This window comes from Cetorhinus maximus, chromosome 1 (assembly GCF_964194155.1).
Source record: "Cetorhinus maximus chromosome 1, sCetMax3.hap1.1, whole genome shotgun sequence".
Lineage (NCBI taxonomy): Eukaryota > Metazoa > Chordata > Chondrichthyes > Lamniformes > Cetorhinidae > Cetorhinus > Cetorhinus maximus.
In genome coordinates, this window is record NC_135879.1 from 240,657,934 (window position 1) to 240,672,278 (window position 14,345).

Below are 14,345 nucleotides of genomic sequence, written 5' to 3' on the forward strand. Positions count from 1 at the left end.
ATATTGAATGGCGGGACAGGCTCAAAGGGGCGAATGGCCTACTCCTGCTCCTAGTTTCTGTGAATGTACATGTACAGCAAGTAATTAGGAAAGTTAGTAGAATGTCATTGCTTATTGCGAGGGGAATTGAATACAAAAATAGAGAGGTTATGCTTCAGTTATACTGGGCATTGGTGAGACCACATCTGGAGTACTGTGTACAGTATTGGTCCCCTTATTAAGGAAGGATGCAAATGCATTGGAAGCAGTTCAGAGAATGTTTACTCAACTAATATTTGGAATGGGAAGTTTGTCTTATGAGGAAAGACTGGACTTGTATCTGCTGGAGTTTAGAAGAGGAAGAGGTGACTTGATTGAAACATACAAGATCCTGAGGGGTCTCGAGAGGGTGGATATGGAAAGGATGTTTCGTCTTGTGGGATTTGGAGTCACTGTTTAAAAAAGGGGTTGCCCATTTAAGTTAGAGATGAGAAATGTTCCTTGTCAGAGGGTCGTATTTGGAATACTCTTCCTCAAAAGGTGGTGGAAGCAGAGTCTTTGAATATTTTTAAGGCTGAGCTAGATAGATTCTTCATAAGCAAGGGGGTGAAAGATTATCAGGGTAGGTTGAGATTACAATCAGATCAGTCATGATCTTATTGAATTGTGGAGCAGACCCGAGGGGCCGAGTGGCCTACTCCTGCTCCTAATTCGTATAAACAAAAATCCGGTCACAGTGGAACAGAGTATATCATACACATTATATAATACACAGAAGCAGCGAGATTGATGCACTGAATGGCCATCACTTGGTCCATCTATATTTTCAAGATTGCTAGTAATAATATAAGGTGCGACTGCAAGGTTTCATAGCCTTGTGATTTGTTGGGTTCCTTACCTTGTGTACTGCAATGTTCAGAACTTTCTCATCTTTCTTGAAGACTACATAGTCCTCCGTCACATGGGTTTTGGAGCCGCTTCTGACTGCTTTGTGCAAATGTCCAGTTTCTATATCAAAGCACAAACAAGGCTAAATTATTCTCAAGTAAAGCACAATTTAGGATAATGTAGTTTTTTTTATTTGTTCATGGGATGTGGGCGTCACTGGTTAGGCCAGTATTTATTGCCCATCCCTAATTGCCCTTGTTCAGAGGGCATTTCAGAGTCAACCACATTGTTGTGGGCCTAGAGTCACATGTAGGCTAGACTGGGTAAGGATGGCAGATTTCCTTCCCTAAAGGACATTAGTGAACCAGATGGGTTTTTACAACAATCGGCAATGGTTTCATGGTCACCACAGTCACTTTTAATTCCAGATTTTTTTGTTATTGAATTCAAATTTCACCATCTGCCATGGTGGGATTTGAACCCACGTCCCCAGAGCTTTACCCTGGGCCTCTGCTAGTCCAGTGACAATACCACTACGCCACTGCCCCCACCTAAATAATTTGAGATGTGACCTGTGATGATTGTAGCATTCTTGGGAGGACCAAGTGATTTTGGACTTCTGGTTTTCAAAGTTCTCCATAATTGGGGGTTTCCCACCTCCTATAAACCACTAGGTATTGTTCTCAGTTCTGGGCACCACACTTTAGGAAAGATGTTAAGGCCTTAGGGAGGGTGCAGAAAAGATTTATGAGAATGATTCCAGTGATGAGTGATCTCAGTTACATGAAAAGATTGGAGAAGCTGGAGTTGTTCTTCTTAAAGAGAACAATCAGGGGGATTTGACAGAAGAGCACAAAATCCCTCCCTAAAAGCACTGTGAGTGTACCTACACCATGTGGACTGCAGCAGTTCAAGAAGACCGTTCACCAACACTGGCTTGAGAGCAATTCAGGTTGGGCAATAAATGCTGGCCTAGCTAGCGATGCCCACATCCCATAAATGAATTTTAAAAATCATGAGGGGTCTGGACAGAGTAGATAGAAAAAAAAAATGTTTCCATTGGCAGACAGAAAGGTCAAGAACCAGAGGATACAGGTCATTGACCTGAAATGTTAACTCTCTCCACTGATGCTGCTAGACCTGCTGTGAATTTCCAGTATTTTTTGTTTTTATTTATAACACAGATTTAAGGTGGTTGACAAAAGAACCAAAGGCAACGTGAGGAAAAACATTTTTTTTACGCAATGAGTGATAAGGGTCTGGAATGTACATGCACTGCCTCAGTGTGTGGTGAAGTCTGACTCAAGGTGCCTATCAAAAGGGAAATTGGATAAGCAGCTGAAAGGAAAACATTTGCAGGATTATGAAAAAAGGACAGAAGAACTAATTAAATTGAGCTTGCATAGAGTCAGCAGAGACCCGAATAACCCCTTCTGTACTGTCACCATTCAATGACTGCAACTTTTTTTATTCTTTCATGGGATGTGGGTGCCACAGGCAAGGCCAGCATTTGTTGCCCATCCCTAATTGCCCTTGAACCGAGTAACTTACCAGGTCATTTCAGAAGATAGTTCAGAGTCAACCACATTGCTGCAGACCTGGAATCACATGCAGGCCAAGCCAGGTAAAGATGGCAGACTTCCTTCCCTAAAGGACATTAGTGAACCGCTTGGGTTTTTACGACAATGATGGTTTAATGGTCACCATTACTGAGACTAGTTTTCATTCAATGAATTTAAATTCCACCAGCTGTCATGGTGGGATCTGAACCTGCATCCCCAAAGCATTAGCCTGCACCTCTAGATTATTGGTCCAGTGACATTACCACTATGCCACCAAATCTTGGGCTTTGCTAACATTACCCTTTGGGTGACAGAGATTCATGTACAGTCAATCCATAGTATTCAGACATCGAGAATTCTTATAAACCACTGTCACCCCTGCCCCTCTTTCCTGGATCACACAGTCACTTTTAGATCCTAGCTAACAATGTAGGTCATTCCCTCCAGTCTTCTCTACCATTCTGAAGCAAACAGCTATGATGCAATAAGAACATGAATGCTGTATTAAAAAAGAGAAGTAGCTAGGCTGATGTTTCAGTTTGAGATTTGTCATCGGATTGCAGTACATGCTTCCTCTTTCAGATCTCCAGTGTCTCACTGACTTATGAAGAAGGGCATCAACTGGAAACATTAACTGTATTCGGAGAGGGCTCCAGATAAGAGTATATCCAGTGCTTTTAAGATGCTATCTAAATGCAAGCTCTTCCTTTTTAAAAATATTTGCAATCTTCTTGTTCCTCTAACTGAGCAGTTTCATTAAAGAGGAGCCTCCAACAATATTTCTGTCAATTTCCTTTCCCTCGTTTCAGGGAGATGCTCTGTTGGTACCTCTCTAAACAAGATGGAGACTCTAACATATCTTATTATACACAACACCGTATTGCATTACTCTTCCACTGTACCTCTACCTTTTTCCCCAAGTACTGACTCCTTTGGTGGGATACAGTTGCTCTGGCATTGATGGTTATCTGGGTTGTTGCTCAAGTGTCCACTGTTCATTTGTGAACCTTGACAGGAAATGCAGGCATGTTACCAGACAGCGAAGGACATCTTAGCCAACCTAATCCTAATCTGATATCCACTCACATACTTTCCAGCAAATGGGCGGTAACCAAATTGTGATGGAGATCAGGAGCCCTGTGCAATTTTTCCTTCCATTCCTGGGTGTTATTGTCAACTATGGCACCTGAACTTTAATCCAACTTGAGATCAGCTTACACAGCAACAACTGGGGATTGAAACTGGGCCTTTCCTGGTCATTGTAGCTCAGAGATACAAGGCTGAATTTTTGGGGACCCCCAAAGGTCCTGGTGCCAGCCATTTTCTGAGAGATGAGTTTGGGGCCCAAAGGGCGGGCAGGCAATTAGGCTCATTAAATACCTTGTTAAAAGAATTTTCCAGCCAGCCTCCAGTTTCCCAACACACAGGAGGCAGTTCAACTGCCTTGAGGTAGGAACCTAGCGGCAGGCTGGGCACTCCTGGCAGGTCTACAGGTCCTCTCTGCCACCTGGGTGGAGGTACAGCCAAAGATCACACTGTAAAAAGGGCTCCTCTGCCCTGCTGCTTTTTTATTAAAGTTTTTTTAAAAATGGCTGAGAGGGCACCCTCTTATTGAGGTGCCCTCCTAGTTACTTATCTTGTACTGTAGCCAGATACTTCTCTGAAGCTGAAAGGCCTCCAATTGGCCCTCCAGAGCTTGCCCAATGCCCTACATGGACAGGAAACGAGTCTACTGCCAATTAAGGGCTCACCCACATGAAAATCTTAACTTTAGTCAGTCCCCCTACTCCCTTCAAAGGCGGGATTTTGACCCAAAAACAATCCTGTTCATTTCCCGCTTCCATGGCGAAGTCAGTCCCAGAGTTTACTTCTGAATCCACAGTAGATGACTGCATATTATGCTTCTCGAAATATAATCACCTAGACCGTTACTGCATCATTAGCATATTTAAACTTGAAGAATTATATTGCACAGACAGAGCATTCACCCTATCATGCCTGTGCCAGCTCTTTGAAAAGAGCTATCCAGTCAGACCCAGTCCCCTGATCATTCCCCATAGTCTGCAAATTTTTCCTTTTCAATTATATGTCCAATTTCCTTTTGAGAGTTACAATTGAATCAGCTCCCACTATTCTTTCAGGCAGCGCATTACAGATTATAACAACCGCTGCATAAAGTAAATTCTCCTCATCGTCTGATTATTTTGCCAAATATTTTAAATCTGTGCCCTCTGCTTACCAATCATCTGATGTACTATATGGAGCAATAGGACAAGGCTCGGCTGGTGAAGCTTTAATTCTCCCTGTGTCACCAGCGAAGTGTTGAGTTTAGGAAAAATAAAAAAACTGCAAGTCTTCATAAAATGCAAGTCTTCAAAATAATGACCTTCAACTGAGATTTAGGGAGATGCTCCTAGCTAAGACTGTGAAATGCATCAACTGACTTCTCACCCAGGCAATAAAGCTTCTTTTAAAAGAGACAATGGAGATAAAATAATACTCTAAAGATGGTTGCTATGTCACAGCGATGCCTAACCAGACATATAAGACACAAAAGAGGTAAAGTCAAAGGGTAGCAACTGACATTAAAAATCCTGGTAAATTCTTCCCTCTCTTGCCTAGCTGGGGCAGCAATAGGGGTGTTACTACTGTTTGAGACCAACTATGACACTCCTTCTGTCACCATTAGTTGCTAACAACAACTAATTCCACAGTTTCTTATGTGGTACAATGCCAGTATCGTTGTGACGATTTCATTAAAGCTTAATTCCGAGTGCAGCAAAGTGCAATATCACAAAGGACATGGTCAGGATTTTACAAAATCAGAACGAGAAGACTTGTGCTTAATCAGGATCTAATCCATATTCCAGGGGCAGAAGGGCAGTATTACAATATACAGCCCTTCCAAGTACACAGTCAGGGAGGTAGATCATTCTGTTTAGTTAGATTCCAAATAACAGGACAGAAAGAAAACCATAGACATACGTGAAGACAGATTACATTTCCTCACCTGTACCCAAGTAGAATAGATCAGTCCTGGCATTCACTTTCTGGACAATGATCTTAGAATACAGAGTGTCCCTCATAATGAGGAGTGGCTTCCCACCAATTGGATGAATATAATCAGCCATCAGGAGATGATCTCGAATAAACATCAGCACGTTATCTGGCAGATCCAAGGATGTTTTATAGCCTCTCTCCTTCATCTGGTTACTGATGCACTGAATAAAAAATAAGCAGAAAAAAAAAGAATAATTATTTTCAGTAGCACCTGAGTTTCTGATCTTCAGTAATTTCGGGATCTTTACTGATTTTTAAAAAGATTCATTCTTGGGATATGAACATCACTGGCAAGCCCAGCATTTATTGCCCATCCCTGATTACTCTAGAAAAGGTGGTGGTGAGCCATCTTCTTGAATTGCTGCAGTCTGTGTGGTGAAGGTACACCCACAATACTTTTCTCCCCCCTATATTGGTTTGATTCAACTGACTGGCTTGCTAGGCCATTTCAGATGGCAGTTAAAAGTCAACCACACTGCTGTGGGTCTGGAGTCACATGTAAACCAAGCTGGGTAAGGTCAGCAGATTTCTGCCCTGAAGAACATTAGTCAACAGGATGGATTTAATGACAATCTGTTAGTTTCATCATCATTCTTAATGAGACTAGCATTTTATCCAAGATTTATTAACTATTTGAATGTTAAATTCCCTCAGCTGCCATGGTAGGGTTTGAACTCAAGTCTCAGGGTCACTCACCTGGATCTCTGGATCACTTGTCCAATAACATAACCACTATGTCACCATCCACCAATGCTAATTACTGTCAGGCAGTATCTTTACGGTTGTTAACCCAGCTCCCTCACACTATCAATCAGTAAGCCCTTCCCCTCAGCACCCTGTGTTACCAACTGTATCTCTACTAATGTTATTCCAGCTCCCTCACATTGTCACTCAGTAACCCCCTCCTTATCTTCTTAGGCAGTCCCTCAGGATCGAGGATGACTTGCTTCCACTTTGGTCCAATGGGTTCTGAATGGCTGATAAGTCCGATGTTCAATCTGCGGACTCTGCCACACGTGGGTCAGGTGATGCTTGAAGGGTTGAGCAGATGGGTTGTTTGCAGTTTTGTGTGCTCCCTCCAATACCTCAACTTTGCCTCTGTACATTCCTGACAAAGTCTCCCGAAGTGTTTTGTGCCTTCCTGAATGAGCTTTCTCCATTTTGGTCAATCACAAGCCAGGGTCTCCCATGAGTGAGGGGTGTTGTTTGACCTCTTCGGGGATGCTTTGAAGAAATCTTTAAAGTTTGTACGCTGTCCTCCTGGGAGTAGCCTCCTGCAACTAAGTAGAGCAGTTGCTGCGGGAGTCTAGTGTGAGGCATACGAACGACATGTCCCACCCAGCGGAGCTGATTTTGCATGATTAATGCCTCAATGCTGGGCCAGTTGGTTCACGAGAGGACGTTGCTGTTGGGCCGCCTTTCTTGCCTCTGAATTTGAAGGATCTTTCAAAGGCATCGCTGGTGTACTTCTTCAGTGCTTTGGGTGGCTGCTATAGGTCAACCAAGTCTTCGAAGCATACAGGAGCATAGGGGTCATTGCTGCCCAGTAAACCATTACCTTAGTCTTGGGTTTGAGATTCTGGTCCTCAAATACTCTTTTCCTCAGTTGGCTGAAGGCTAAGTTGGCACATTGGAGGTAATGACGAATTTCATCATTTACGTCTGCCTTCGGCAAGAGGACGCTTCCAAGATATGGAAAGTGTTTCTCATTTTCCAGGGTCACACCATTGATCTTAATCACTTCAACCTCAGTCACAGAGCTTCAGTATGCAGATGATGTTTGTGCATGTGCTCATTCTCCGAAGCATATGAAAAAACGGGCTTTTCACTAAATACCATGTAAACTAAGGTCCTCTTCCAACCAGCTCCCACAGCAATCCTGGCTTACTGGTTGTATTTTTATGCTACTGTCTCTCTAATTTTAATCCAGCTCCCTCATGCTATGGGGCATAGTAACCTCCACCAGCCTATGTTCTCAGCTCCCTTATTGAAATCAATGAAAACAGAGAGGGTAAAACTGATGTTAATGTTGACCACAAATCTTCATTACAAGTTTGATTTTTGTAAGGCTTTGATTTTTAATGAGCTTTGACCCTGCTTCAATTTCCAATGACGTTGTTAGAGGTAACTTGGTGCTTTTGAGAGTTAGCAAGAAGATCTGCATCCTGTCTAACCCTGGGAAAAGCCTTTTCTCTTAGCCTGCTCTTTTTTGAAAGTGCTGTTGGTGCTGGGATGTAGTTCCATGCATGTTCTCTGTAATTTTTCTAAGTCTGTACCCTTCATGAGCCAAGACAAGAGTCAGACGGCCATTCGACCTGAAGGTGCATCCACTCAGGTGTACTTCCAGCAGCATTCACCACAATCATTCAGGATGACCTGATTTTTCACTTCTGCTAATAATGAGACCAGCACAGTCCAAGCATCAAACATCTTGGATGCCTGTCCTGAATGCCTCGAGCATACTGGCTCGAACACTCAAGATGCCAATCTAGCTATTTTCCTTATTATAAAGTAGATCTTTTTATTTCTATTGGGCAGAAATCACTTACTGCAATTGGTCACCCACTTACTGTGCCAGGACGGGGATCTGGGATTTCACCTCGAAACACGTCCCATTTGTCGGTCTCCCTTCTATACTCCATATAATGACCATCGAAAGCTTTCTGCACATCTGCGATTTTGTAAGCACACACTGCAGAAACGCTTTGGTTGTCCCTAGAGATGGTATGGGGGTTGTGGGGAGGCGGGTGGAATAAACATGAATTAGTTTTAATTAAGTGCTGCAGCTTTTACTCAAACATTGTGCTTTAATATGTAGAAGAAAAAACTCTGGAGCAGGTTCAGCTATTTACCCCAATAAAAAGAAACACCATCACATACAACACACTATTCCAGGTCAAGGCTGTCCTTAGAATGCTCCTGACTTCATTACGTTCTTGGCCCAAATATGGACAAAAGAGTTCAACTCAAGGGGTGAGGTGAGAGTGATTGTCCTTAACATCAAGTTAGCATTTGGCCGAGTGTGGCATTAAGGAGCCCTGGCAAAATTGAAGTCAATGAGATTCAGGGGGAAAAGCCTCCACTGGTTGGAGTCATAACTAACCAAAAGGAAAATGGTTGTGGTTGTTGGAGACCAACCATCTCAGTCCCAGGACATCACTGCTGGAGTTCCTCAGTGGAGTGTCCTAGGCCCAACCATCTTCAGCTGCTGCCTCAGTAACCTTGCCTCCATCATAAGACCAGAAGCAGTCTGTGTCCATATGCAGCAATACCTGGTCAACAGTCAGGCTTGGGCTGATAAGTAGCAAGTGACATTCACATCACACAAGTGCCAGACAATGACCATTGCTTTGATCAGCATTGTGTAAGTATTGGGAGGCATTACAGTTCTTTTCCCATTGAGGAAAATGCTTTGATGCATTCAAAACTGAAGAAAACAGTGTTTGGGAACTCTTAAGTGTCATGATCTGAAGTGATTTAAATGTCCACAGTGCTTTGAATTTGAAAAATAAAAATGTCTGCAGCTCTCACTTAAAGAAAAGAAAAAACAGCCCACCTGTTCTTGAATTGTTTTAATTGACAGGCTATCTGGTGTAGCTTAGAAAAGCCTAGCCACCTGGTTTTCCAGTTTCAATAGACTTTATGTGTTTGTAGATGCAAGGGGTTGTTTTAATAACTGAGTCCATTATAAATTCTTGGCTGAAATTCAAAAAGCTGTAGAACATTCAAAAATCTGTAGAACCACTTTTCTCAGCATGGAGCACTGAGTTTGACTGACAGTTTTAAGAGGCTTTTAACATCTTTGATGTGGTTACTGAATAGATGCTTGCTTATTTTTACAACTGATTGACTTCTCTTAGAGGATTTAACTTTTTTTTAATGGCTTTGGAAGTTCTTTTTCCCAGCATGAAGTGTGTTTGAGTGACAGCTCTAAGCTTAATTTCAATCAAGTCCATTTCAAAGCCTTCCCATTGTTGTTATATGACTCCTGAAGTCTGCAATAGTGAAGACTGGGTGAGTGGCAATGGGGTGGGGGAGGGGGGCAGGGGAAGGCATGGAGACACAGAGGGGATGAGGGGTTATGCAGGGGGGGTGGTGGATGAGGACTCAAGGGCCTGGCGATCATTATTACAACTGGGTCAATATCCCAGTAAAAAGAGGCAGATGTTCTAGACTGTCGGCCTCACCATCCTGTTTCCATTCCCGTCTCTGGACTGCCTCCAGAAGTGGTGGGCCGACTCCAATCTGCCTCCATCTTCAAAATAAAACAAAAGTACGGCAGGCACAGGCTTCCTTAACGGAGCTAGGAAGTTTCTTGACTCGCTCTTCCCCCTCCTCCATGAAAATCCAGCCCAATGTTTCAGGTCAATGAATTTTCATCAGAAAGATCATCAACCTGATATGTTAACTCTATTTCACTCAATTTATCAAGGCGACTTCAGTGTATCATTTATATTTATCATAAAAACATATAATGATACAGGACAGAACAAAGCCATTCAGCCCATGATGCTACTCCCCTGCACTTCCTCATAACCCTGCAAATTTTCTCATTCAAGCACATATCCTGTTCCCTTTTGAAAGTTACCATTGAATCTACTTTCGCACTTTCAGGCAGTGCACTTCCAATCTTCTCATCTACATATTAATGAAATGAGCCAGCATGTGTTGATTGATCTACTGCACTAATTATTAAATTGGTCAGTTGGACAATCAAAGCTATACAGTAGCAACAAGAATTGATAGACCATCTGGATACATTTTTAAGGTAAAGTTATTAGCCATAGTCTATAAAGAACCATAGGCATCTTTTTCTCCATTAGAGGGAGACAATTGGTTATATATAGCTTGAGAGGCACCACTTCACAAGGCGAGGAGGCAGGCCTCCATGAACAGCCGGTACAGGGATTGAACCAGCGCTATTGTCATTCTGCATCATAATCTAGCCATCTAGCCAGCTGAACTAATAGGCCACTGCACATACAACTCACAAAAAGTGAAGCGGGCATGCAGTAGAGCGCATACCTCTGTCACGCTGTATTACTTCAACTTTATTACAATTAGTTGTTTGGTAGTATTGCTGAAAAAAAGATATGTCTAAGCTTTTCGTCTTGCACTCATCAGGACACTCACAAGAATACCAATATAAGGTGGAAACAACAATTTATACTGCACGTGTTCTATGAAATTTTTTCACTCAGAGGGTCGTGAGTCTTTGGAACTCTCTGAAAACGTGATGCAAGCAGAGTCTTTAAATATTTTTAAGGCAGAGGTGGATAGATTCTTGGTAAGCAAGGGGGTGATAGGTTATCGGGGGTAGGTGGGATGCAGATTTCAGATTAGCCATGATCTTATTAAATGGTGGCGCAGGCTCAAGGGGCTGAATGACCTACTCCTGCTCCTTGTTCGTATGTTCGTCCTTTGTGACCTCTGTCCTAAAATATGATTTACTTTGAGCATTTGTTAACTCCAACAAAGCATTTCCATTTCAAAAAGTTATGCTGTGTTATTTTGTCTGTGGCTTGTAGATAAATGAAACATTTTCTACATGTCGCCTATGTTTTGACTGCCAGGTTTGGCACCCAATAGTAGCATCTTGATATGGGTGGTTGGAATTCTGAACTGTGGTTTAGTCCATTGTTGATATTGGCATAAAAAAAAAGGCATATACATCTTTAACCCGCTCCCCTGCCTCAATTTCTCCTGTCCTGCTGCTTCACTCTCCTGTAGGTGCAAGCCTATTGAAAGTGAGAGAGATATTAATCCTTCAGAACGACATTTGGTTAATAACTGGCATTTTTGACATGCCTTAAGAGAGACATGATTCTTAGGATGACCAGATATCCCGGTTTTGCCCAAACAGTCACGGACAAATGTTCTGGTGTCCTGACAATTTCCTCAAAATCATTCAAATATCCCAGTTTTCAGCTTTTCCATTTTTGGACAACTTTTAACCTATGCCAATGGGATCAACACTGCGGCAAAAGACTAATGCAACCAGAATGTAAACCGAGAAGATACAGCATAAGTGCTGTAACTTGCGGGGCTATGGGCCAAGTGCAGGAAGATGGGATTAGAAAGGGCACCTCGGGTGTCATCGGGCTGGCATGGACAAGATGAGCCGAATGGCCTCCTTCTGTGCTGTAACTTTTCTATGGTTCTAAGGCTGGGGGGGGAATACCCTGGGATCCCAGGGAGACAGCTGATCCTGCTCCCAGCTGGGTTTGCGCTCCAGAAGCTCTCGCAAGATTTGTCCAGGCTACTCTCCTGGATGAGGTGTTGACAACATCTCTTAGCAACCATGAGTTCTCTGATGGCAGAGGATGTGTGGCAGGAGGTGCAGCTCCAGGTAAAAGCGCTCAGTACTACACTGGAGTGGGGAGCTGGTCAATGTGTCTCATTTTGACTTTTGAAAATCTGGTTATGCTAAGGATTCTGCAACTATAGCTACACCAAATGGGCTGCAGCGGTTCAAGAAGGCAGTTCACCACCACCTTCTCAAAGGCAACTAGGGATGGGCACTAAATGCTGGCCCAGCCAGCGAAGCCCACATTCCATGAATGAATAAAAAAAAACTCAAAGGTGCTTAGAAAGGGGCTTTCCAGTTTGTGATTTAATACTGTTAACTTTGAAACTCCATTCAAAACACAGCGGAAGCAGCAGGTAATAGGCAGAGTTATGTGATCCCACAACCAATTTATCAGATCAAAGCTCTGCAGTTATGCTATATCCAGTTACGAATGGTGGCAGGCTGAAGCATTTACAAGCACCTTCAGCCAGAAGTGCCAAAGGTATGATCCATCTCTGCCTCCTCCTGAGTTCCCAGCATCACAGGTCCAAGACGTTCAGCTCCAGTTCAAGAGGTGAGGTGAGAGTGACTGTCCTTAACATCAAGGGAGCATTTGACCAAGTGCAGCATCAAGAAGCCCTTGTAAAATTGAGCTTGATGGAAATCAGGGGGAAAACTCTTCACTGGTTGGAGTAATACCTAGTACAAAGGAAGATAATTGTGGTTTTTGGAGGCCAATCCTTTCAGCCCAAGGACATCTCTGCATGAGTTCCTCAGGTAGTGTCCTAGGCCCAGCCATCTTCAGCTGCTTCATCAATGGCCTTCTTTCCACCATAAGGTCAGAAGTAGACATGGACGCTGATGATTGCACAATTTTCAGCACCATTCACGACTCCTCAGATACTGAAGCAGTCCATGTCCAAATGCAGCAAAACCTGGACAATATCCAGGTTTGGGCTGACAAGTGGCAAGTAACATTAGTGCCTCAGAAGTGCCAGCCAATGACCATTTCCAACAAGAGAGAATCTAACCATCGCCCCTTGCCGTCCAATGACATTACCATCGCTGAATTCCCAACTATCAACATCCTGGGGGTTACTGTTGCTCAGAGACTGAACTGGACCAGCTATATAAATACTGTGGTTACAACAGCAGCTCAGAGGTTGGGAATTGCATGGCAAATAACTCAGCGTCTGTCTCTCCAAAGCCATCTATAAGGCACAAATCAGGAGTGTGATGGAATACTCTCCACTTGCCTGGATGAATGTGGCTCCAACAGCACTCAAGGTGCTCAGCACCATTCAGGACAAAGCAATCCGCTTGATCGGCACCCCAATAAATGCATCAAACATTTCACTCCTTCAAGCCCCGACGCATGGTGGTAGCAGCGTGTAAACAAGATGTATGGAAACGACTCAGCAAGCCTCCTTCAACAGTACCTACCAAACCCGCAACCTTACTAACTAGAAGGTCAAGGGCAGCTGATGCATGGGAGCACCACCATCAGCAAGTTCCCCTTCAAACCACATATCATCTTGACTTGGAATTATATTGTTGTTCTGTCTCTGTCATTGGATCAAAATCTTGGAAAGTTCTCTCTAACAGCACTGGGTGTACTTGCACCAGATGGACTGCAGCGGTTGAAGGTGGCGGCTCATCACTCTAAACGTGCCAAGGGGTATGGGGAGAGAGCGGAAGTATGGCGTTGAGATAGAGGATCAGCCATGATCATACTGAATGGCAGAGCAGGCTGGAAGGGCCGAAAGACCTACGCCTGCTCCTATTTTCTACAATGATAAAGACTGGGACCTGAATATTCAAGTGTGCATGACATTTAGGAAGAATAGGAAGCCAGGAGAAGGTGGGGGGGTGGGGGGGCTAGTTCTGTTAATTAAGGATGACATTGGTACCTAGTTCTGGAGAGCAAGGTGTAGAATCAGTTTGGGTAGATATGATAAATAGTAAAGGTTAGAAGTCACTTGTGGGAGTGGTTTATAGGCCCCCTAACAGTAACCACACTATAGGACAGGGTAGACAGGAAGGAATAATGGGGGCCTATGAGAAAGGTACAGTGATAATCATGGGTGAATATAACCTACATATAGATTGGACAAATCAGATTGGCAAAGGTAGCCTGGATGAAGAATTCATAGAGTGTTTTGAGGACAGTTTCTTAGAGCAACACGTTTTAGCACCAGCCGGACAGCAGACTATGCTAGATCTGGTAATATGCAATGAGACAGGATTAATTAATGACCTCATAGTGAAGGTACCCCTAGGTAGCAGTGATCATAATATGACTGATGAATTTCACAATCAGCTTGAGGATGAGAGGAGTGGATCTAAGACTAATGCTTTAAATTTAAATAAGGGCAATTATGAGGGCATGAAGACAAAGCTGGCTAAATTGAACAGGGAACTTAGGTTAATGGATAGGTCAGTAGCGATGCCGTGGCAGACATTTAAGAAGATATTTCAGAATACTCAGAGCACTGGAGAGGGTGCAGAGGAGATTTACCAGGATGCTGCCTGGGCTGCAGGGTCTGAGCTATGAGGAAAGATTGGAT

General features: G+C 43.3%; 1 protein-coding gene across 1 annotated transcript in view; it reads right to left on the bottom strand.

Annotated features, from left to right (window-relative positions):
* LOC144688344 (semaphorin-4F-like) overlaps window positions 1-14,345 on the bottom strand; it is a 186,636-nt gene that overhangs the window by 37,081 nt on the left and 135,210 nt on the right. The window contains exons 9-11 of the mRNA XM_078554783.1: window positions 8,060-8,204; window positions 5,440-5,650; window positions 878-987 (exon numbers count right to left, since the gene is read on the bottom strand). Of these exons, the coding sequence (XP_078410909.1) occupies window positions 878-987; window positions 5,440-5,650; window positions 8,060-8,204 (466 nt within the window). The remainder of the gene's footprint in view (window positions 1-877; window positions 988-5,439; window positions 5,651-8,059; window positions 8,205-14,345) is intronic.